Genomic DNA, 26,493 nt, shown 5'->3' with positions numbered 1-26,493 from the left:
ACAATTTTTATGTGTCTGCACACAGAGCCTGACAGAGCCCACTTCTGTAGACCACCTTTGTGAGATCCATCTCCAAACAGAGTTTTAGGTTCTGTTGATAGCTACAGCGAAGAAAGCCTAGGTAGTCTGAACTTCATTTGTAGTATACTCTTCTGGCCTTTTGTGTAGCATTTTGGATTTCTTCCCTTAGGGTGGATTTTGAATGGGCTCTGTTATTTTGTTTTACTTTATCTCCCAACTAAAGGCGTGTTTTCAGTTTATTCCATTTGTCTCTCAAGTCCGCACTGAGTCCTCAGCCTGTAACTTATGACATACAGTCAGTGCACTTAAAAAGTTAGTGAGTCTACCAGCGCAGAGCAAGTCTACAAGACTGAACTTGGCTAAATAAAAAGTGTGTTAATCAAGAATATAACATTATCTGTCCATGTGAAAATGTCTGTTGTTGCCATCTATGTGCATGACCCAAATGCAGGGCGCGCAGACAAAACAGTGTAATGTAAAATCTGACCTTTTGAGTCAGGAGACAAAGTCTATGAAAATAACCCAAACATAACAAAATTCAACAGCTTTAAATAGCAAAACAAATGCAAGGGACACAGACACTCTGATTGGGGATATATAAATATACATTGCTATACAAGAGGTAATTAGGGATGGTGAAAAAGCCTGTGGTAAAAGGATGCAGCTAAACCTAATAAAATGACAAAGGAAGTAAAGTGAGATAAAAATCCAACAGCTACCAAAATAAAACATGAAGTAAGCCACAACTGAACTAAGAAACAGAGACAAGACTGATGGAGGGACAGGAATGAACAGAGGGAAGAACTAAGAACTGGAGACTCAACAAAGAAAAAAGAAATCATAAAACATACTCAAAGCAAAATGAACTATGAACTCACAGAAAATTCAAAACCATGGCTCCATAACCCAGGCATCATTACAGCCTAGTAAAGAAATTCCACTTGTTTTCACTGAATTCGTTTCTCCTTTTGTCCTGGACTTCCCATGGAACTGAAAAACAATCCTAATAAATATAAAACGTGGCAGCAGTCACCTCTTAGACTGCTGACCCAGCAAGAATTTTATGTCAGCTATGCCGGCAGACAGGCGGCTTCTTTTCTCTGTCTACCTACAACCGCTCCCTCCCTCTCTCAATTCATCTCTTGTTGTGCAACCCCTGACTATAGACTTTACTGGAGATTTTAATAATTAAAATGAATTAAACCAATAATTCACTTTAATGCGCTGTTGTGAGTAATGTTTCTGAACAATGGGACACACGATTCTCATAAATCCCACCGATTCCTGCTGCAGCATTTGAGCACAGAAATGCTTTACATTCCCTGCTGTCGGTCTACGTATTTGTGTTAGGATGCCTGGGTCGTCGACCCAGGGTTTTTGAGTTTTTGATATTATTTATACTTCCTAGTTTTTGGTTTCTTTGAGTTCCGTCTTATGGCTTATGTCTCTGTCGTCTTTAGTTGCTCTGTCTCCCCTATCACCTGCATCCCCTTGTCTAGTTCGCGTCTATGTGTATCTTAAGTTCCTATATCCCCGTGTTCAGTCAGTGTTTGTGCCTGCCCTGTTCCCACGTCTCTGTTCCCTTTGTAGTGCCTGCATGTGAGTCTGTGTCTTTGTTCAGTCTGTGTTATGTGTTTCCTGTTTTACTTTGAAGGTCTCTGTCTTTTCTCAGTGTGTTCAGTTTATGCTTCTTTGGTCTCGTCAGTTCTGATTTGCCCCAGCTGTGTTTCCCTCCTGTTACCCATTCCCTGATTGCTCCCTCTGTGTATTTAAGCCCTGTGTTTCTCTGTGTCCGTGTCGCGATCTACCGTTTTCCTAGCTGTGTGTTCTGTCATTCCTCCAGTTTAAGTTTGTGTTGAGTTTTTTTCAGTTATGTTATATTTTTGAGTACCAAAGTAAAGCCTTTTTGAGTTCACGTCTGTCTCCGGAGTCTGCACCTTGGGTCCTATTCCTGCCTGCACACAGCCACACCTGACAATTTGTTGTCTCCCTCACTTTGCTGAAGAGCGCGAGCATGTTGGAGGAGAATTCTCATTTGGCCTGCATTCAATCATCTCCTATTGTAAGACCCAATGAAAGCTCCACTGATGCTAAAACATGAAGCTATGGCTCTGTTTTGTGGTGCAAGCAGCAAAGCAGATCAAATTCTCAGGCAAAGAAGAAATGCAGAGTTTGTCTCCCTGCAAACCCTTATGTCCCAGAATTAAGTTTGTTTAAACATAGTGATGTTAAAATGTCACGTGCGACGGCTTATTATCGCTTGTGTCCTGCTTTAAACCTTCTCTTCATCATTCTGCTCTTTAAATCTAGTCTCTTCATTTCTTCATCTTTATTCCCAATTTTCATTTTCTTGATTATGTCTCCATTCAGCTCCTCCCCCCATCGCCTTCTCTGGCAGGCGTTAGTCTAAATGAGGGTGATTTATTATCGCGTTTCTCCTTTCCTACTGAAGCACCATTACTGCAGACGCCTCGCCAGAAACACAAAGGCTCACTAGGATTTTACAATTCCCAGCGCACATACTAATTCATATACAGAATACAGAATGAGATCATGTAAAGAAGTTCCTACACATCTACACAGAGCTTCAAAATACGCCGTTTGCACACAATGATGTGCAAGTATGCATGCTGGCTGACACACTCTTATAGCCCAAACCCTTTGCACACACAACAAGGCACACTCACACACAAATATACTCAAAAGTGTATCTAAATGCAAATTACAAAACAGACAAAAAGTAGCCTGAAGGGAATGTATGTGGTAAACACTTTTAAAGGATTTAAATTTTGGACACCCAGGATTAGCATTACCAATTTAGCATCTGACCCATTGTCAAGTACGTTATTATCTTAAGCAATGTCCACATTTTCTTTCCTGAATTTTATGATATCACTATGAAGTGGTAAAATAAAATGTGCATCTGAACCAAAATGTTTTTATAACATTACAGGGATCTTTATCTCTGACCACCAAAATCTAATCTGTTCATGGTTGAGTCGAAGTGAACGTTTGTGAACAGTTTCTAGAATTTCCTTTGTTCAGGCAGCTTTCAAAGGACTGAGATGTGCATACACATGAATGGGGAAACAACAAATGTGACGCAGGCACATAAAAAGCAAAACACCTTCCTGCTTTCATGCTGGCTAAGTTGAAATCAAAGAACATTTTTTTAAGTGGAGCACGGTCAAAAAAGCTACATGAAACGATGAAACTATGAAATGATGTGTAAAATTGAAGTAGCGGATGAAAAAAGTGATGCAAACTGCCCTGAACACCATGTTTGAACAGTTTATTGAACATAAAGATGGTGTATAAATGTACATATGATGTGAAATATCTGATTTTTTTTCAGTCTCACAATAGTGAAGAATTCTTCCAAAGACTCCTGGATCGTTATCCAGATCAACTCAAAAACATTAATGACTTCTTCTTTGACCCTGCGATAGACTGGCGACCTGTCCAGGGTTTACCCCGCCTCTCGCCCTAATACAGCTGCGATAGGCTCCAGCCCACCCTGATAAGGATGAGCAGAAGAGAATAGATGGCAGGACGGACTTCTAGGTTGAGCCAAGCCCCCACATGTGCTGGAATCTTCATGCATAACTTTCTGCACAATCCTGCTAACAGACAGACAAACCTAAACCTCATAACCTAAAAAAAAATGAACGCCTTTTTATTTTCTGAGAAAATGAAATTTAGCAAAAGAGAAATGCTCTTTCAAATCTGAACTCTTTGACTGTAATTCCCACAAAGACATACCAGAATACATAAAAGCCTGCAAACCTAATTTATTCTGACCGGTAGAACATGATAACGAAACAATTCAAGAGAGTGTACAAAGTCATTTCCATCTATCACTCCATCTCTCTGTATCTGATTCTAGTCGTGGGTTGAATAAAAAAATGTAAAAGCAGATGGGATAACAGCAAGATAGAAGAGCGGATGAATATGAAGCAGACAAAGTGTGAGAACGGCAGGAGAGATAATAGGGGCGAAGTAAGGGGAGAGTAAGTGTGAAAGAAAATGAATGAGAATGAAAGAGTGAAGAGGGACTGGGGGTGTATGACATAGAGTCCCCGGAGTCCTAATTATCACTGTATGAATTATTACATCTGTATAACACGTTCATGTTAACACACACATGCACACACACACACACACCTCTGGATTTCCCCTGGAGTCTCAGCACCACTGCCTCTCTCCACACACCTCTAGACCACTGTTCACCTAAGGCGATTTCTCCCTCCTACCATCCTCCTTTTTTTGTGAAGTTGTGCTTCTTCCCTTCCTGTATCCTCCTAAAACATTTTCTTTTATCTCTATTTTCCACTTGAATCTTGAATCTTGCTTGGTGCTAACTTAATGCTTGATATCAACATGTTTTGCTTCCCTCTTGTCTCCTTAGTAAGAGTGTTTTTTTGGCATGCAAAAAACTAATTGCACAACGTGTTTTTGCAATTTTAGAAGACACAACCATCAGAAACTAGCATTCTAATATTTGAGTAGAAATAAGCACATAAAGAAATTTGCTACTGTGGCGGGGTGTGGTCTGTGGTGCCACTGCAGGGGAGACGGACGCACCTGAGTGGCATCGGCAACCACGCCTCGCCTGCTTAAAGTGTGGGCTAACTCCTGTCATGATTGTTGTTGTTGGTGTTTGTGTGTTCGGCTGGTGGCTGAAAAGCTCCAGCCATGTGGAAACGACAACCGTTGATGAAAGCGAGTCAATAAAGATGCTGAAAAGCATGAACTTGTCATCGGGTCTGCCGTGGTTTGTTTACAGCTACCGTTTGTCTTTGCAAATATGGACTAAATAAATAAATATTCTTCTTATTTACAATCTCTTTGTTTGGGAATGGCAATGCTTTGAAAAACATAAAGTATAATGTTGTCATCTGTCTACAAACTGGACTGCAAACTGAATTTCTAATATACTTTACGTTTAAACTCGGCTGGTGATCAGACCAAAAGTGCAAAACATAAATGTAAATCCACCATGAGATGCTGTGAGGCCAAATCACTCGAACCAACGTCAGATAAAATATGTGTGAGCTGGGTTCTTTGAGCTGCAGACAGTGAGAAAATCTAAACAGAAGTAGCCTCGATAGAGACACACGATAAACATGGATGTAATCATATCAGCTAGGACGCATCTCAAAACCAAGTGTGAATAGGGTCTCTGTGCTCGGGTCAGACTGAGATATGATCAACAAATATTCCAGAAACTGAGTGGTAAGGATTTTAAAGTAATTGAATTTCTTTTAACATCACTCAGTGTGTTTGGTTCCTATCTCTCCTTCTCTCCTTAGCATGCATGTATCCCACTCAGGAGGCATGTGTCACAGCTGAAAAATGTCCTTTTAGAGCATATTAAGCCCTGACAGCAAAAATCTCTATAAAAAAGTACATTTTTAACAGTATCTACATCCCAGTCATAACATTTTTTGTGTTTGCTAGACAGTCAGTCATATATTTATTATAATGGAGGAGAAAACTTTTAGTTTAAATTGTCCTTAGCTCTTTCTGAAGTACAAGAACAAACATTTCACGTAAGTTACGGATGTTAAGTCAAACCTGCAAAATGACCAGTGTAAATGTACCGAACTCCTGCCTAATCTGTCAGACTCACATATAGAGACTAGCCATCTTGCCTGTCATCATTTGATCATATAATGATATAGTTCTGCTGTTTCCATGGTGATATTTGCAATGCACTTGTGGGAAGAATCGGTCCAGACAGTCCAAGATACACACACGCACAGACACATACGTTCCCACCGCCAAAATACACACATCTATAAGTGTTTTACCTGATATGGATAGAGTGTGACTCCTCCATTCGTTCTGTTCAGGTGCTGATGTGCCTGCAGAGCTGCCGTGCTCAGTACTGCTCCAGTCCCATTATTACTGCTGCTACCACCATTATTTCCAGGGCTGTTTACTCCAGTCACTGGCTGCTGCTGCCCACCAGATGTCTTTCCTGAACTAGGGGACCCGTTTCTTCTGTCCACTCCACCTCCGAGGCCCAGAGAGCTGGGCTTGGACCCCAGTCTATGCCCTGCACCTTGAGATTGCGGACTGCATGATCCATGGCTAGGGCTTGGTGTTGGGGTCTGGCTGGGAACCGGAGAAGGGGATTGAGAGGATGTGTGGGCAGGCTGAGAAGCAGCAGCAGCAGCAGCTGAGGGGGAGGAAGAGGAAGGGAGAAAGGGAGGCCATTCACGTGACAGAGGCCCTCCTGGTGCTCCTGATGACGGACCCGGAGGTGCTTGAGACCCATATCGTCCACTCAGGGCTGGAGGGGAAGAGGCTGGAGATAAATCCCACTGGTCGAGAGTCAGAACCATCCGCACAGCTTCCTGTTTGAGCTGAGTAAGGTGGGTGGCGCAGACATCGCATCGACTGTCACGCTCGTTCCACGCCCGGCGAGAACTGTTGGGCACCTGAAGTTTATCATGGAGAAGGAGCGAGAATGAGGGATCCTGGAAGGAGGGAGAGAAAAACAAAAGGAAACATTTAGACTCATGACTGAAGGTTTGAATGAAAGCAAAATGAACAAGAACAGCTGGGAGTGAGATATGTTAAGAAAACCTTTAAGATAACGAAGGATAAAACAGGAGGAAATCATAGCCATGTTGAACAAGTCTTTACTATGAATATTTATAGAAAAACCAAGAAGCATGTTATTCAGCCTCAGGGAAGGAGTGTAGTAAGACAGACACACCAAGTGAACAAACAAGTACACACAAAAACACAGACAGACACACACTATGTCCTCGGGGTCTAAAGGATAAAAGTATGACAGAAGCTAGCAGCAAAACGTTGTCTCATACAGGAATGAAAGCAACTGACCTTATACGATCCCCCCCACCCTCCCTTTTTCTTTCTTTTACTGAATTTTGCTAGTTCAGTCTGATGTGTATGTTGTAAGTGAAATGCATAATGTGACTTTGCACCTTTGAATCATCTGTTAGCATATTTGCTTAATAAACAAGCAGCCACTTATTATTACATAAAGTTAGGTGTTTGATTATTAATTTCTATCAATTAGGAATAACTTAATTTATTGCTAAATTTTAAAAACAACCACTTTTCTATTCATTAAGGTTTAGTTAACCATCAGTTTTAGCAATAAGAAAAACAATAAAAAATAAAATTGTGACTGTTTCTTTTATATTTATGTCTCATAATAGAGTTGAATGAATGTATTTATTGCACACTAGATGGAATAGCATTTAAATTAATACAATTTCAAACAAATAAAACCCACTTTTTTTTCCAGTGGTTTTTTCCACTGCCACCAGCTCTTTACCTTCTTTTTTTTTTGACATATTTCATCTGTTTTATGCCATATAATGGATAAACCATAACATTAAATGGTAATTGTCTAGAGATACAATGAAGATTTGTATACAGATTATATGTATACAATCGGAAATAAAAATAGCGGGATTCAAACATTATATTTTCAGTGGGAAAATGAGACTACAACCCAGAACAAAGTTCATCTGTGATTTTTAACAACAACAACAAACAAAAAAAAAAAACAGATCAGGGGTAATATTAATTGTATTTAAAGTATGATCATATACATTAAAAAAGTAAGCACACCATGGGAGGATCAACACATCAATCTTTGGTCATTTAGCAGCAGACCGGCAGAAAATAACTATATCTCCTGAATCAAATACCCAAAACTCCAATCAGTACACATGCTGTTGAAAAAGGCAAACTATACTGTATATGTATGCAAAGCATCTTCAGTTTTGACACTACACTTCTTACTATACATAAATAACCTTTTCATTAAGTAACTTTATTTCATTAAGAAGGCACACTAGATGTTAGTAGATTCTGTAGGCAAAAACATACATGCACATAGCTTAACACCACACAGTGGGGGTGTAGGGGTGTCCACACAGGAAGAGATTCACTTGTCACACTTAAGCCCATTGGCATGAAACTTTTAAGTCACTGGATGTCACTCACTATACAGTGTATCTGGTTGCCACATTACTACAAATCACTTCCTGTTGGGATACCATTTAAGAGTGCTCCTCTAAAGATAGTCCTCTTAACACCTTTATACTAAAGTAGCTTCTATAGAAAAACAGTGCTCCTTTTCTCTATACTTTGTTCAACCTGTTCACCCAAACAAAAAGCCTTACTTTTAACATCATGATTGATATGATTCTGTAATAAGTATACAGATAAATAGATAAATCAGCTCTTTAGGTAAGTTAACCTGACACAGACACCACATATGAAAAATGTCAGCATTAAAGGCACTGAGGTGTAAAAACAGTGTGTTGTGCCTTTTTTGGTTAGAAAAAAATGTGAAGAAAAAGAGACTCATACTATAGGTTGAGTCAATACTTACATATTTATATTGCGCACAATGTAAACCAACAGTTAAACATGAGCAATGGAAGAAAAAACCAAAGTAACACGGGTCAGTTTGTTTATTTTTCTCTTTTATATCCTTTATATCTCTCTTTTTAAACTTTTTTCCGGTTACTCTTTGTGGATGCGTGTGTGAGAACAATTATTGTGTGCAGAATCACGATATTCATCCAATCTCTGTGGACTTATCTGTGCATTTGTGCATAGATATTTGTATATTAAAAGGTGCGTGTTGAGCCTGTATATGTTTTTCCAGACTAATTGGAACCACTTGGATAGAGCAAAGCCACTTTAAATCTCCTGCCATGACTCTTTGGACTCAATATCAAAGTTAACAAGCACACGCACACCCTGATACAGATCTGCATCTAAACCTCATTTGACCCTGGTGAAATTTTTTTTTTTTTAGGTTTTCCATAAAGCATTAAGGTCTTTATCTTGCAAAGGTCATTAAATAGAAATGGCTTTTCCTCATAAAATTTAGCTTTGCTTAGGACCCTTGAGACTTATGGTAGGATTCAAATGACTGTGATTTTGTGAGCTTATTATTCACCCAAATGCAGGTGTGGTGTGCATGTCTGCTTCAGAGCTCTGTAATTCAATTAAACACCTGTGGTAGATGGTGCTACAAAGTGCAACCTTCCTGCTTTCAACTAGCCCACCTCTTGTGTAACAGGATGCGCATCCTCGTTCCCTTTTCTGCCTAAGTGATAGTTACAGACTGAGTGCATGGTTAAATGTAAAAACCATCTCATGGCATTTTAACTTAGAAAAGATTGAATAAGAACCGAGAGCATCACTTCTCTGCTATTTTATGTGCCTCGGGATGTACTCACCCTAGCATGAATCTTTTCTAAAGGATGCTATTACCAAGCACTGCAGCATCTCAGAGCCATTGCTTTCAAATCTCGTTTTTGGTAAAGATTCATACAGCTGTTTAAATAACCCAAGACACAGTAATGTATGCGCAAACACTTCAGTCTCAACAGTTGGGACCTTTGTCTGAACATCACAGTACATCATGCCAAGAAGATGTGTATGCACAGTATTTACCAAAGAGATGAGGGGGCATTCTTTGTTTACTGAAGTTTAATCAATACACGAGTTGTGGAGATGCAGAATTTCTATGTCCATGTGTATATGTGCATCCAATCAATATTCATGCGATGGATATCTCTTAGCAGATTTAGACATTAAGATTGAGACAGATGATTGACAGAGAAGAGATAAAAACATGCAGAACAACCCTTCTGGATCTATCAAGCCGCTCAATACATCATACTGGTGTTATTAACAGTTAATGGGCTGTTTATCACATTACTGACAAATAATACTGCTTTAACACAAAGGCTTCCCAACTGTATATCTGTGTGTGTGTGGTCAGCTTCTTTGGTGGCTCTTATTATGCTAATAACATAATAGGAGACTATTAGAAAAAGGAAAAAAAATAAAATAAATGTAACATCCTGTCTGCCACACCTAATAAGCCTCTCTCAATGACAAGCTTGTAGCTTTACAATCAATACACTGTATGTATGTATGTGTGTGTATGTGTGTGTGTGTGTGTTCATTTTAAAGTAAAACGTACCCTCTCAATGTGAGAACTGCCTGCTTGACTATGTCAACAAACCACTAGACCACAAGATACACACACACACGCGGCATGAGTTCAAATCCTGCTGAGTATGTGAGCGTGTGCATGTGTGTTTATGGATAAAGGGTAACTTGTTCTTGTGAAAACTAAGCAGCATAATGAACAGAACATGCTGTTAAACATACACATACACACACATGCAGTAATAGCATTATACAAACATACTCCTGCCTGACGTGAGACAATAATAGCACACTTCAAGCGGCAATAAATAGACTACTGGAGTGAGACTGTAAGGAGAAAGTTGAGGTGAAGCCTAACAATAAATACAACTTCTTCTTGTTAGCTGCTTCCTATAGGGATTGCCACAGCAGCTCTATCCCTTCTGAAGTATCCTCTTCCATCACATAAACCCTCTGCATGTCCTCCTTCACTACATCCGTGAATCCTCTCTGTGGTCTTCCTCTTTTCCTCCTGCCGGGCAGCTCCATATTCAACATCCTTTGCCTGGTATATTCGCCAAATCAAACATGTAAATCATCAATGAGATTTATAAATACAGGTTGACAGTTTTAATTTTCTTTTTCTTTGCATGGGAAGTGCTTTGACTGAAGGGGGAAAGCATTAATAATGATTAATAGTCATAAAAATGATAACATTAGGTATTCTTAATGTAGTGACTTATGGTTTCAAATTACATTACTTTTATTAATGCTTATGTAAGAACCCTAAATTCTCCCTGTGCAGCTCAAATTTTCACTCTAGACAGAGTCTATTTCTCTTCGTCCCTGAGATCATCACCAAAAGGACTTTTTGGTAAATGGAAGAAAACTGCTGTACTCTCAAACTTATTGTAGATGTCCAAGAAAAGTGTAATGCCATGTCAATGTCAAATAGCGTTGGCCACTGAGTTAATCAGCACAAAGCAATAAAAGAAAACAAAGAATGACAAACTCAAAATGAAAAGGAGAGAATTGTCAAGCATTTAAACACATTTAAGTAAAAACATGCGTGAAATGGGATAGGGATGACTCTAGAATGGAAATTCTCATTTCTTATATATGTTATAAGTAATATCTTCCCATTACAGCCTTTACATAAACATTCTAATTATTGTGACTAGACCAGACTGTTCATGTTAGTTATAAAATATGATTGAGGGAGACAGATAAAATAAACCACTGTGAACAAATTGTGAAGCATTCTTCTCATCGGTGCCAAAACAATAACCCTGCTTTCCGCTTTTCCTGTTTGTACTGAATTGGAAAAGTCCTATCTTTGCCAAAAATTGGCAAAAAGGGAACATTTAATCTCTTTTGGCATCTTTTGACCCTTCTCTATCACCCTGTCACACATGCACACACTTAACTGTGAGAGCACAGCAGACAGGCGACTAAAGCAGCATTAAAGTGGACACGGTGTATGGTCCTTGAGATGAGGGTCTTGTTTTTCCCAATTAGCTAAGATTTGAGAAGCAGCCAAGCTGCCTGACTGAAAAAAAGGAGAGCTGTGGTTTCCGAGGGGAAAGATGGGGAGGGGGGATGAAAAAACAGGCAGCTTTTGCAAACGCTGACCATGAACACAACACCTTGTACACACAAAATGCAAATATACTTTCTGTGCCTGCTCGATGACCCCATTTCTGCAATTTTCCCCCTACTAATACTGCATTTTTTTTGTTATATTCAGCTCATCTTTCATTAGAACAGCATAACTTTGAGCTGAGTTAAGTATCTTACCAGACAAGGTAGGCTCTATTCAAAGGAAATTTTGAATTCCACCAATATGAAACAGTCTGCAGATTAACAGAGATTTTTAGTGTTTTGCACAGTTTGATAATAACTTCTCGCTGTGAACTGTCATATTCTCTGCTCTCCTCACTTCCCCTCCTTCTTTCATCACACCTATTCATCTCTTCAACCCATCTCTTCACCTCTGACTTCATCAGTATTCTGTGAGTGACTCAATCACTCGCAGCATCACAGATAGTCTATATGTGTGTGCGAGTGTGATTCATTTCCTCCTACATGGGAGACAAACGCATCCTCGGCTCTACGCTGCAAAGATGGAGTGACAGAATAAGGGAAAAGCAGAGAGAGATGGCGATTGAGTCCATCGTAACTGAAAAGTGACCTCAGCAACTCTTAGTGGCTGACAGTCAGTGTGTTTGACTGTGTGCGTTTATATGTGTGTGTGTGGGTGGATGAGTGCAGACTGGACACAGAAGGATGCTATTACTGAGATTTGATGAAAAGAGATAGCTCGCCCTCACTGTTTGTGTGTGTGTGTGTCTGTGAGTGTGCAGGAGGTAAAGGATTCAGGAAAATAGGCTGTCAAGCTCAACAAGACACATCCCTTTCATAAGCACACACACACACACACACACAAATACATGGAAAAATACTCTTTCCACCACTGACTATGAGACAACACTTTGACCCACCTCCTTTACTGTATTCCTATTTTCTGTCTGTAACTGATTCCACGTCTATATTTAGCATCAGTTCATAGCATCATATCACATTCAAAACTAAGAAAACAGAAAAGGTGGGAAGAGAAGACAGACAGAAAACTGACTGACGTGTATTATATGTGTAGTCTTCATTGTTGTTTGCCAGTTTATTCTGGAGAATGTATGTAATCAGTTCCATATGAGTAACAAAGCAGAATAAATCTTTCCTTCCCATGCCTTCACTCATCCCTCTGCTCATCCATTTCTCCACTATTTGCTCCTGTATTTACCCTATCACAGACACACAGGCACTTCTCAGCAGGTCAGGAATCAGTGAATTCATGCAGAAGAGATGCAGACGGTCTCTTGCACCTGCTCTGACAACAAGCGAGCATACACATTATATAAGCTCATATACTTCTATGTAAGCACACACTCAAATAATGTAAACTAGCAAAGACATGGAGCAGATAAGAGACTGATAAAAATATTATAAATTTCAACTCTGTTGGCAGCCCATAATCGCAGTTATGATGGAGACTGTGTGCATGTGTGTGAATGATTGAGTCTGACGTCTTCGCAGGATGAAGGTCAATAACACACAGGTTATAAATGACATCACACACATCAAACCCATGGATAGGCACATATACGGTATATTTACCCAATGTTGCAGTGACCAAGGTCAAGCACAGGTCTCACACACCATTATGTCTAAAACATATACCATCTTTTTTCTCTCTTGTACATATACATACACTCTCCGGACACTTGTTCAACTACTCATTAATGCAAGTATGTAAACAGCCAGTAACATGGTGAGAACTTATTGCATTTAGGCAGATTAGGTAAATATGATCTGCTGAAGTTCAAATTGAGCATCTTAATGGGGAAGAAAGGTTATTTGAGTGACTTTGAATGTGCTAGTTGGGCTGGGCTGAGTATTTCAGAAATTGCTGATGCTCCGAGTGGGTTTCTGCACAACCATGTCTGGGGTTTACAGAAAACGGTCCAATAACGAGACAATATCCAGCAAGTGGCAGTCTCTGAGGACTGTTTCCAGCACCTTGTTGAATCTATGCTACGAAGAATTAAGGCAGTCCTGAAGGTAACGAAGGTAAAAAGGTAAAGTATACCTTAAAAAAGTGTGCACTGTGTATGTTTGTGTTACATACACAAAGGTATCACACTCCAAAATTATACAGTTGAATAGTAGTTCAAATTCATAGCTTCACTGTAAGGAGAAAAAAAAATCATTTATAAAAACAACAACAAAGAAGCTGAACCAAAGCTGCTGAAACTGTAGTTTTTACCTAACTTATACCAAGAAACATTAAAGAATCAATCAGTGGTCAATGTAAATGTCAGTATGGATCATCATCATGGACCAAAACGCAAGATACAAAACATACAAGTGGAAGAAAATCCCCAAATTTCAGAAATATCAAGTGGGGACAGGAGAAAAAGACAACTTCCAAAAAGCAGATTAAATCCAAATTTAAGAGAACCAAACAAGACACAAGTGAAAACCAAACAAACCAACAAACAAAAACAAAGAGGAGTGGAAGTCCATTTGAGAAAATCACTGCGAAAATCACTGGAAATGACTAAAAACCAGAACTTAAACAGATAATGGAACACAAGGAAAAGTAAAAAAGAAAAAGTAACGGATAGAAAATGATAGAAACAGAAATTCTAAATCAAGACAAAGAAAATATTATTAATGTCAATAATTAATTTAACTATATGTGATATTGGATTGTATTAATCCTAAAAAAATATACCGCTTAAACGATTATGACACCACTGAGACTTAACTATAAATGTGAGAAGAAAATACACGGGTAAAGTAACAAGAATATTTGTGCAGGGAATACTTCATGATGACAAATAGAGCCTGCGTAAAGAATCCATAAAAAACCACACCAACAATTCAGTGCAGATAGATAAAAACGTTGAAATGCACTACACTTAATAAAAGCTACATTAACTCCTTGTGTTTAAAAGCTACCTAAGTGGAAGATTAGTGTTTTTGTAGCACACATCAGAAATAACCCTTAGCAGAAGTTGTTCTTTAATAGCATGTTCGCAAGTGCCAGAATATTAAGCAAACCAACCGCTGCCTGCACAGACTTTTCTCTTTCTTTGTTTCCCCTCTGTGACAAATAACTAAAGAACCCCGGAAGGTTTCCTCTTTCTCGCTCATTTATTACCTCCAGCCCCTCTTCCTCCTCTCTTTCCCTCTCTGAAGTATGTCTCCTTTAATCACCTTTTTAATTGGTCATTCCCTCAGATGATCCAATAATGGTAGTAGGAGTTAGATTGGTTAGGACATAACTGTGACCTATTACACTAACACACAAATGCGTACCAGCACATGTGCATAAATCCTGTGAAGCATTCATTTAAATGAACAGACACACAGTTTGCCTGCACACATTTACACACTCGCTTGTGTTGTTGACACATGTTAATAACAAAGAGAAATGCATTAGAAAGTTTGTGTTGTCACAGCAGTGTGAAAATTAATTAGCATAAGCATGTGCCTACATACTTCTGGTGTAAATTACTTGCTGCAAAATTTTCCTTGATACTTTCGGGGTTTTCTTGTTCATTTTTTTATGTGGATGTTTGTGCTGCCCGACGTTTGATTGTATAATGTTATGGCTTCAAGGCTTCTTACTGTATGACTGACAATTTATACAGTGTTCAATGTCATAAAACATATTCCAGAAGAGTAAAAACTGCAGTGGAAACATAACTTTCAGAGGAAGCAAACACTTTGTAAAACCTTATGTTATGCCAAACTTTCTAAGCAGGTCTTAACAGAATTTCCTCACAATCCTACATATCCAGTTTTTATGTCTTGGTGACATAAAAAATATTATGTATTAATTTAGAAGATACTTCAAAATAACAGTCCAAAGAAATGCCCAGGTGCATTTAAAGATGGCTGTAGAGTGCCAAGACATGCTTCTAGAGCAATCAACCAACCAATCAAAATTTTAAAACATGCATAAAACATCAAATCAAGTTGATGATACAACATGAAATTTAATTTCTGCGCATTTTTCAGTGGAGCACGTGTATATCAGCGTCACCGCCATCATTAGCCCTTTAGTTAGCCAGACTTGCCGTGAGTAGTCCGTCTCTGAGACAAAGAAAGCAGGGTGGGTTCATTCAAAGAGGACAAACTTTTGATGCTTTTATCTGTTTGTCTTTATGGATTTTTCTTTGAAATCTTACTTTCCTTTGAAATGTTGTGGGCAAAACACTCTCAAGAGACAGACCATGTTGATGACACATTTGTGTCTGCAGCCAGCCATTCATGCAGTCACTCTTCGGGATTGACAACCATAATTAATTGGCTGTCTGCATGCTGCCATGAATTAGCTTAGGTTAAGTGCTCATCAGTTACAAAGTTGTTTTTTTCTTCACCCACAAACATATAATGTCCCAAAATAGCCTTGCTTGACCTGCGTGTGTGTGTGTATGTGTGTGTAATGTCAATCAAAGAGGATGTAAAATACTGGAAACAGATGCTACAGACAGATGAGATCTCTTTCTCTGTCTGTGTCCTTCTCACACGCAAACAGGACAAGTGTTTATGTGAATTAAAAGAGACTTTTTACATTTTTGCTTCATCAATATTTCAGCCCGTGTATCTGTACATCCACTGTTTGTTATGCATGCTGCCTTCTCATTAACAGCCCGAGCTGCAGATCTTGTCCCGGCCTGTACAGAGTTAAGTTTACAGTCGGGCTCCCTGCTAGTGTAAATGAGCTAGCTGGCTGGAAGACAGCCTGGCTTTTTTATTAGCTGCCCATCCACAACAGTGCCCAGTGCTATAAATGAAATAGCTGTTTAAATTGCTGCCTCTTTTTTTTAAATGTGAAAGTTACTCGCTGGTGCCTGTTTTTAAATTATCTGGCTATCGATGGTGCTTCCTGACTGTAAATGAACTGCATATAAACTCTGCAGTCTGTTTTTTTTTAAATTAGTCCACCATCTGCACTGTAAATGAGGTATATGCAAAAATAATCTTCTTCACTGTGCTAGCTAGCTACCAATTAGCTAGTTGTTTGCACCTGAATATAGATGAGGGAACATGGCTAGTTAATTTAGGTGAGAATGTATTCTATGTGAATGCCTGTTTCACATTGGATATCTGCAAGCAAGGCAAAATTTCACACCCCGCTCTGTTCACATCAGAAAGAAAGAAACGATTAAACAAACAGAGAACAGGTGTAAACATTGTGGCACACCTCTAGTAGATCTACCACAGAAATGGTGCTCTGTGATAGCTTTAGTCTCCAAACATCTATGTATGGGATGCTCTAAAATAAGCCATCAACCATCAGCCCCAAAAGGATGCCAGGGACGACAGAATTTCCACTTCAATGGGTCAATGCTGTTAGGCAACACAAGGGGATACGTGTACAGCAGCATGAAGGATGTTTTATTGTTCTGACTGATTGGAACTCATCAGAGCTTGACAATAAAATGCCAGGTCTTCACTATCCCTGGTGAGAAATCTCTGATTTTACATTATATTTCTAATATGCTCCATATTAAGATCAAAAGGATCCAAGCCTTATGACGTGCACTACATAGAGACTGCACAACTATACTTTTTTCCAGCTTCAGTCACTAAGAATATAGGACATTTAAAGGATGTGCTTATGCTTCAGGAGCCACACAGCAAATCCTTTTCCGTCTTTTCTCTGTTCTGTTTTCACCCTTTCCAGGCATGGGGTTACACCTTGTCTTGATTAGTTGTAAAAATGTGTCTGACTGAGCACAAAATAAAGTATTCGCTCATAATTGTTTATTCTCCTCTTTTTGTCCTCCACCTAGTTTTTAACTGTCTTTCCCCAAGCTCTTCATCCCATCCTCTTGCTGCCTCTCTTTCCTTTCCCCTCTCTTCTGAATCCCTCTCTTTTGCCCCCTCTCTCTCTCTGTGACAGTGATAAATTGCCCGTCGGGTTGGGTAATCCATCTTGCCGTATCCCACACGTGAATACACACTCTCCGACGCCCTCTCACTCCTCCTCTGCTCCCCTCTTTTCCTCCACTTTTCCTATCCATCCGTTCTTTCCCCCCTAGTATCCTTTCATTCCAAGGTTAGTGAAGCACCGGAGGAGCTGAAGGTAAAGATCTGCCCAATAACCTCCATTTATACCTTTACACAGTATGTGCACACACATGAGAAAAACAGGTAAACACATGTGTTTCGCAGGCAAATGATACAATATATAAAGTCACATCACCAGTGGATGGCATGAGTTTTCCTCTCTAATAGTGTGGCAGAAAGGCAGTATATCAAGTCATTTATTATGAACAACCAAGACTTTAATTACTATCCTTTTTTAAATAAAATAAAAAAAATCGCACATGTTGAATGTTAGAAGTGTGATTAGCAGGTCTTCAGTCAGTATTGTCAATTTTTAGTTACAGAGCTCCAGACTATCACTCAGCTGCCCCTAATTTCAGACGAAGTAAAGTGGTGATAACTAGGGTGTCCTGGTGACCTGATAGTGAGTTCATATGTACCATTTAGCCCAGTTGCAACATCTTTGGTTTCATGTCATTTGTGTCAACCCCTCCCTTTTACCCTCTATTTTTGGTGTTCCTCATCTACAAAAACAGCACAAAAAAGGCCAAATGGAAAATTGCCTACATGACTAATAGTCTGCAGCTGTGCAAGTAGCTCTGTTAAGTTCTTATTAGACACAAGGAATTAAGAGAAACACTAATATCAGGATGAATAAAAATAGACTGATTTTAAGAACCATTTTCAGCTTTTTTCTTTCTTTAGCACAATATATTAGCTCTGAATATAAAGCACATCTAAGGATGTTGTTACAATTTGCAAAGGACTGACACATATGCAGGTTTGACAATCACCTAAGCTGGAGGTTCATGTGTCTGTACTATAATTTTCTGAAACTGATAATCCAACATTAATATGTCTCACTGTCTCTGCTTCTCTTGTATTAATTAACTATTAAACAACTATCTTTGGCACTCTTCAACAACACTGCGAACACCTCCCTGGAGAGGCAGTTTTTGTAGATCTGTTTTCCCTGAGCTGGATATATCCTACAAACTACAAATGATTTTGAGAACACATAAGCCAGCTGCTTTACAGGTTACCCTCAGCAGACATGGGCAATACCTCTATATACCGGTGAAGACATTTCATTGTGGAAAATATATCTAACTAGTGATTATATATTTCACTCAGGACCAACCAACTCATTTGTTAAAATATTTCTGTTTAACAATATGGAAAAACAAGGACACATTTTAAACAGCTAAAATTGTTAGAAATGTTTTTGGTAGAAAAAGCTAACTGCACTTTGAACAACAAATAATGCAGAAAGATTAAGCCAGTTTGTTAGTTTACTCAGCTTTATAATCATATATATCATATACTGTATATCAATCAGCCTGCTAACGCTATTTAATATGCCAAGATTCACGAAAGTCAACTGAGTGTGCTTGCTCTTCTCCAGGCTTCATTCTTGCACAGTAGCACTCATTCATACACTTCTGCAAAGCAAAGCACAGTGCTACACTGTTGCCCAACGAGGTCCTCAAAGGGAACAGCTGGGGCTGGAGAGCTTTGCTCAAGAGCACAGTTGTTACTGAGAGTGGGAAGACTTCATCCGCATTTCACAAGGTCACCAAACCTGAATTCGTAATGACAACCATTCAGTCACAAGGCTGTAATATGAACAGCTAAACTACTCTTGCCCAACCAGATATGATCAATCAGAGATGAAACAAGGAGTAAAATAAGAACTGGAGAGATATGTGAAGGTAAAGATTAAAAAGGGAGAACCCTGCTTTTCTATGGCAGCCCTGTCCCTTTTTCTGACAATGTATGTAGGTAGACGTACAGTCAATAGCAGATAACAGTAAACAACAACAACAACCACAACAACCTCTCTAAACCGAGCCCACAGCCTCCATCTGCTCAAGGTAATTGGAAAGTTTAACGGCTAGAGGCTATTCTCTGTGTCTGATTGAAGCGCAGACTGGGAACAAACAGCCAATTTACTTTCTCACTCTCTTCTCTCTCTCTCCCAAAAAGCAAACACACATACACACACTTTCCCTCTTTCACCCTTGTCCAGTCTATAAGCATTATTGCCTCTCCCTTTCTTTAAACTCTGTTTTGACTAGGTTTTTATTCTCTCTTTTCTTTTCCCCAGCCTTTCCTATCTATTTTTTTAATCTTTCACCCCCTCCATCATGTGATAAGAGGAGGAATGGGAGAGGAGTGATGTGAGGTCAGAGGGAGTGCTGTTATGATGAGATGGATGATAAGTATTAGGAGGAAGTGGATGATATTTATGTCTGTTGGTCAGTAGGCTTGAGAGGGTGATAACAGAAAAGAAGGAGAGGACAAAAAAGGACAGCAGAGGAAAAATCTGCTACTTAAGATTTAGTTTTAAGAATCTGCTAGGTTATATTGAAGTCCTATTCAAAGAGGTTCTTGATCAAAAGCCTTTAAAAATACTACAGTAGCTGATACACAACTATTTCAGTGAAATCTACCATGAGAACCAGAATGAAAACTGTCTGCTGCTTAAATGTCATCCTTGTTCTGGTTGCACCTCCTGCCCTTTACAATCCTCTGACGCAATACACTCACAGTCCTGCTTAAAATACACACACACCCTGGGTTCTCCTGTCATCCTGTCTTTGGCATTCGTCAGCCTCTTAACTTACAGTATATAGCTCAGCTAGGAATGTATGTAAATACTCATAGGCACTAATTTTGCAGGCCAACAGTGCAGTGTATTTAAAACAGGAATGCCATTACTGTACTTGTAAAAGACGACCAGCTGACCCTCAGAGCCCTGCTTCTAGTTTTCACCCTAAAAGGCAGGCATGTTGGCACTGTAGGGACTCACAATCACAGTCACACAGTACACAAGGTCACCGCAGCTTTTTGTAGGCAACTCTGTCGCCTCTTCCCACACACTCATCTTTTCTTCTATCCTTTCTGCTCCTCTCTCTACATCCCACTCCTCTTCAGTTTCCCACATCTATACTTTCAGCTTTCAATATGCTTCATTGTGAGCAGCATGCACAGTAGGCTCCACTGGTGTGTGTGTGTGTGTGTGTGTGTGTTTGAAGGAGAACAATATTGTAAAGCACTTTGTAGATTCTGGCTAAGGTTGTAAGGTATTTAATGTGAGTGCAGATCATTTACAGTGAGGGAGAGACGACTTTTTTTTTTAGGTTAAATTACATTCACTATTAAAGTCTACACTATTCCCCTGTTTATGTTAATGAAAAATATTCCCTGGGGCATAATTAGAGAAATAATAAAAGAGAAACATAATATACTTGAGAAGGTCCATTTTCAAATGTAAATTTGTGAGACTCTTGATCAAACAAATTTGTCAATTCGTTTAAAGTCAATGTACTGTTTCAAAATTGTGGCCTCGGGAAAGAAAATCTGTTGCCAAAGCTGTTTTGTTGTTATTTTTAAGCCAGAAATGACACTGTGTGATCTCATATGGCTAAAAAAGCAGGGATTGTTAACAGATCAGATACTGGTGAGCTCATATTCTAAATATAAACCTGCAAGCCAGTGCAAGCACTGTAGTGAAACATGAATATAGTTTACTGTATTTCATGTGTGTGTGTGTGTGTGTGTGTGTGTGTGTGTGTGTGTGTGTGTGTGTGTGTGTGTGTGTGTGTGTGAGACAGAAAACAAGCTAATCCTTTCTCCTTTGAATACTGCTTTAAGCTTCTCTAGTTTCATCTGTATTGTTCAGGTGAATTATAATGACTTCACTTTATAGCCAGACCACAGTTCTAATCATTGAAATGTCGGCATCAGGAATAAATACATAGACATGCCTGTCTGAACCACATGACTCCTTATGCAGAAACTACAAAAAAGAGGGCAGCAGAATATCTTTAATTACACTCAGTATTTTATTGAAGTTAAAATGATGTAACAATGGGATTTGAATACCATAATCATAGTTCGGTAGATGTATATTTTCACATTTTAGCTAGTAAAGTTGCCAGTAGAAGAGATATAGCCAAAGTTAACTGCCCCTACTTCAAAAGTTCAGAACTAAAACACACAGACATGCACACAGAAACACCCACACACACACACACACACACACATACAAACCATCCCTATCACCCACACCTCAGTCTGTCATGAGATTTTCCTAGTGCGAGATGCTGAAGATAGATGTGCTATGTGTGACTGTGTGATAGCCTGTGACTGTTGGTATGGGTGTGTGTTTGCATGAGTGAATGTGTATGCTTCTGTGTGATTTATCAGCTTGTGACAGCAGGTTGGCTAATGTTAGAAGTGTGGTTAGCAGGTCTTCAAATAAACCGTTCAGCGAGCGAGACTTCACAGCGTCAGAGAGAGCTGGCGCTGGCACCTGCTGCTGCTGGAACACTGGAACATTTTCACTTTTCATCTTGGCTCTTGATGATGGAATCGAAAAGTTTTCAACTTAGATATAAACAGTGTCAGAACAGGTACAGCATGTTTTGGGTTTTTTTACACAGACAAACAGACTGATAGAGACAGATGGATACATGCATACATGATAGATGCTATACTTTGCAATATATGCCATTTTTCCACAGATCCATGGTTGCAGTTTGTAAACAACACACAGGTAGAATGTCACATTTTCTTTCAACACTCACACAAATGCCCAATATATAGAATCAGGACAAGACAGACAGAAAGATGGCTGCTTAACTACTCGGTGACAGAGAGGCAGTTGCCATGGTAGCTGTGGGCCCCATGGCAGCAGGTGCTGTTGCCACTTTCACTACCATCCAGCAATGCACACTTGTCCTCAATAACCCGCTCACACATGCCAGTTTGTGTTCATTTGTGTGTGTTTTCATATGAATCTCCGTGTACTTTGGTGTGTGCACGTTAGTATTAGTTTGCATCCGTCCAGTTGTGTGCCAGGGTGTGTTTGGGTATGTGCACTCATGCATATGATTTGCCTGTTGTTGCAATTTTGCCAGTGTGCGGAAATGGTGAGTATGTTTGTTCTGAGAGGAATACTGAGGTACTAGAAATGTAAAATTTGGTTCTATTTCTGCTGATTTTTACATTTAAACATATGTTTTCTCATTTTGGCCTTTATTAGAAAATAGATTGTTTTAAATCACAGTGAACAAAAAGATGGAATAAGGGGAAACCCAAATAAAAACACCCAAACTTCAGGAAGCATAACTGAATCTTAATTTGGAATTTTTTTTAAACCATTGCTAGTACAAAGTAATGCAAATGCTTTACAAAACAGAGAGAAACAGCCTTGCCAAGTAAAAAAAAGAAATTCCCTAGGGAAAAACTTCCCAAACTTGCTTTTTAAATTAGCCCGTGGCTGCAGTTCAAGAGTCAAAGTGGCATCTGCTGTACTAACACTTTGCACATCCATCTGCTGGATTTTAAAATGTGCATATTTTCCTACTAGTTTCCTATTTAATTCACATTGGCAAACTCAGATTCATCGTGTGCCCTCTTTCGGAGCAGGCAGACCTTTATGCAGCTTCTCTGGCTGCAGGGGATGGAGTCACCACGCAGACACAGTTTGCTGAATGTAGCAGCCTACTGGCAGGGGTAGTTAGTCTAATTAAGTGTGTCCACTCTGGGTCAGTGACAATAATGACAATAATAGCAATATTAGCAAGAGCAGTCTTCAAGAGTAAGAGTGGTTTCTTCCTCGCCTTCCTTTCGTAAATTTAAATATTTGTTTCTCTCATCTTCATTTCTCTAGAGCCTCGTTTTGCAGAAAAAAACAAAGCACATCTGTGAGTGTGTGTATGCCAGTGTTTCGGCCACTTTGAACTTAAAAGGACTGTTTTGGGGTTAAGACTCTGATTCAGCTTTAAGGTTACATGTAGGTTTAGGTTGGGGTTAGGGCAAGAGCTGAGGTTTGACCTTTAGTTGTAGCTAAGCTAAGGTTAGGGGATGTTTTCTGTTAAGTGTAGGTGACATCTGGAAAAAAAGAGAGAGAGCTTGTATGTTAGTGTGTCTGTGTTGCTGGTATCTCATCTCTGCAAGGCAACATTTGTAGGCATAATGAGATGGGGGGGGGGGGGGGGGGGGATTCAGAGTACAAGCAAAAGGAGGCATAAGAGAAGGAAAAAGCAAGTACAGACAATGGTTGCTGGGTGCTGCGTTGGACCACTTTGTCTCCATACCCTTTATCCCTGCTGGATCTTAATCAGCACATTTATGCTGGTTCCAGCTTTTCCCATAGCAGAGGGGTCTATTTCAAAAGGGCTGGCAATTGTCCTAATGAGATACACATGGTCAGAAATCCTGTTCAAGCCTCCAAGTGTACTCCACCATTATTCACACTCATTTGAATTTAACACACATGAAATACCAACTTTCTAATACCAACTTTTTTAATTAATAGATTTATTTTCCTAGAAGAGACCTTGCCAATACATTTACTGACACCTGCTCATCACTTATTTTTGTTATTTTACATATTTGCATGCATTCAATCTGTTAGCTGAAAGGAGTTCTACAGTCTCCTGACTTACTGGCTTGTCTGCTGACTTAGCCTCTAGGGCCAATGGTCAATATTTTACAGCTTCCTGCTTAAGAAACACACTTTTGTTTTATGACTTCCTGTTTTTCTGCCCATCCTTGTTTATTCATGCAGATAAATGCAATGTACCTGAACACAATCAAAGCCTACTCACGTGATTGATGAACCGAACTTGGATTACAAATGGAAACCAGAAAACGTCCATCATCCAAAGCTGTTATCAGTTTATAGTGATTATTTATGACCCAGCTCTTGAAAAGATTTAGTTGTATTTATGTTACCTCAAGGCACTTTAAACTGTTAGGCAAAGTCCTACAGTAGAAAGAACTATTATGATCAAACAATGCTGTATGAGCATGCACTTGATGAGGGTAGGAAGGAAGAACCAGACTCCAGGAGAAGCAGCTGTCTGCCCTCACCATTTTGGGGGTGAACAGAAAGAGAATATAGAAAACAAGAATATGGGGAGATTTCTTGACCTCTGTGGGCGACTTTTCTTTGGTGTGCCTTTGTCTGTAAATTCTAAACACTGCACAGTCCATGTAGAATATAAGTGCATTAGTTTTTCAGGTCATTTAACATACAGGGAGTGCAGAATTATTAGGCAAGTTGTATTTTTGAGGAATAATTTTATTATTGAACAACAACCATGTTCTCAATGAACCCAAAAAACTCATTAATATCAAAGCTGAATGTTTTTGGAAGTAGTTTTTAGTTTTAGCTATTTTAGGGGGATATCTGTGTGTGCAGGTGACTATTACTGTGCATAATTATTAGGCAACTTAACAAAAAACAAATATATACCCATTTCAATTATTTATTTTTACCAGTGAAACCAATATAACATCTCCACATTCACAAATATACATTTCTGACATTCAAAAACAAAACAAAAACAAATCAGCGACCAATATAGCCACCTTTCTTTGCAAGGACACTCAAAAGCCTGCCATCCATGGATTCTGTCAGTGTTTTGATCTGTTCACCATCAACATTGCGTGCAGCAGCAACCACAGCCTCCCAGACACTGTTCAGAGAGGTGTACTGTTTTCCCTCCTTGTAAATCTCACATTTGATGATGGACCACAGGTTCTCAATGGGGTTCAGATCAGGTGAACAAGGTGGCCATGTCATTAGTTTTTCTTCTTTTATACCCTTTCTTGCCAGCCACGCTGTGGAGTACTTGGACGCGTGTGATGGAGCATTGTCCTGCATGAAAATCATGTTTTTCTTGAAGGATGCAGACTTCTTCCTGTACCACTGCTTGAAGAAGGTGTCTTCCAGAAACTGGCAGTAGGACTGGGAGTTGAGCTTGACTCCATCCTCAACCCGAAAAGGCCCCACAAGCTCATCTTTGATGATACCAGCCCAAACCAGTACTCCACCTCCACCTTGCTGGCGTCTGAGTCGGACTGGAGCTCTCTGCCCTTTACCAATCCAGCCACGGGCCCATCCATCTGGCCCATCAAGACTCACTCTCATTTCATCAGTCCATAAAACCTTAGAAAAACCAGTCTTGAGATATTTCTTGGCCCAGTCTTGACGTTTCAGCTTGCGTGTCTTGTTCAGTGGTGCTCGTCTTTCAGCCTTTCTTACCTTGGCCATGTCTCTGAGTATTGCACACCTTGTGCTTTTGGGCACTCCAGTGATGTTGCAGCTCTGAAATATGGCCAAACTGGTGGCAAGTGGCATCTTGGCAGCTGCACGCTTGACTTTTCTCAGTTCATGGGTAGTTATTTTGCGCCTTGGTTTTTCCACACGCTTCTTGCGACCCTGTTGACTATTTTGAATGAAACGCTTGATTGTTCGATGATCACGCTTCAGAAGCTTTGCAATTTTGAGACTGCTGCATCCCTCTGCAAGATATCTCACTATTTTTGACTTTTCTGAGCCTGTCAAGTCCTTCTTTTGACCCATTTTGCCAAAGGAAAGGACGTTGCCTAATAATTATGCACACCTGATATACGGTGTTGATGTCATTAGACCACACCCCTTCTCATTACAGAGATGCACATCACCTAATATGCTTAATTGGTAGTAGGCTTTCGAGCCTATACAGCTTGGAGTAAGACAACATGCATGAAGAGGATGATGTGGACAAAATACTCATTTGCCTAATAATTCCGCACTCCCTGTATAAACAAAATGTATGATAGAAATAAATATCAACCAAATTTTAATCAACCAAAATACTTAAATATTAAAATACATGTCATGTCAGGACAAGTGCTTTCTTAGAAACACAGGAGTGAAGTTACTGAATTGGCATAGAGAGTCTGTCTGTATGTGTATGTCTGCAATGTGCGGGTGGGAGAGAATGGTGGCAAATTGACACAAACCTAGTGAGAACCTCTACAATTCAGCCTGCATCAGCATCTCTCCCTCTCTTCGCATGTCTTTCACACCTGAAAGGCATCAGGAGGGCATGATCGCTCTCTCTC

The 26,493-nt window shown here is 39.6% G+C and overlaps 1 protein-coding gene across 3 annotated transcripts in view; it reads right to left on the bottom strand.

Annotated features, from left to right (window-relative positions):
* The window catches only part of kif26ba (kinesin family member 26Ba), a 101,045-nt gene that overhangs the window by 62,503 nt on the left and 12,049 nt on the right, over window positions 1-26,493 (bottom strand). For all 3 annotated transcript variants that reach the window (XM_076881918.1, XM_076881926.1, XM_076881932.1), the window contains exon 3: window positions 5,835-6,506. In XM_076881918.1, coding sequence (XP_076738033.1) covers window positions 5,835-6,506 — 672 coding nt within the window. The remainder of the gene's footprint in view (window positions 1-5,834; window positions 6,507-26,493) is intronic.

This window comes from Maylandia zebra, linkage group LG1, assembly GCF_041146795.1.
Source record: "Maylandia zebra isolate NMK-2024a linkage group LG1, Mzebra_GT3a, whole genome shotgun sequence".
NCBI lineage: Eukaryota > Metazoa > Chordata > Actinopteri > Cichliformes > Cichlidae > Maylandia > Maylandia zebra.
This window is presented reverse-complemented; position numbering and strand designations above follow the sequence as displayed.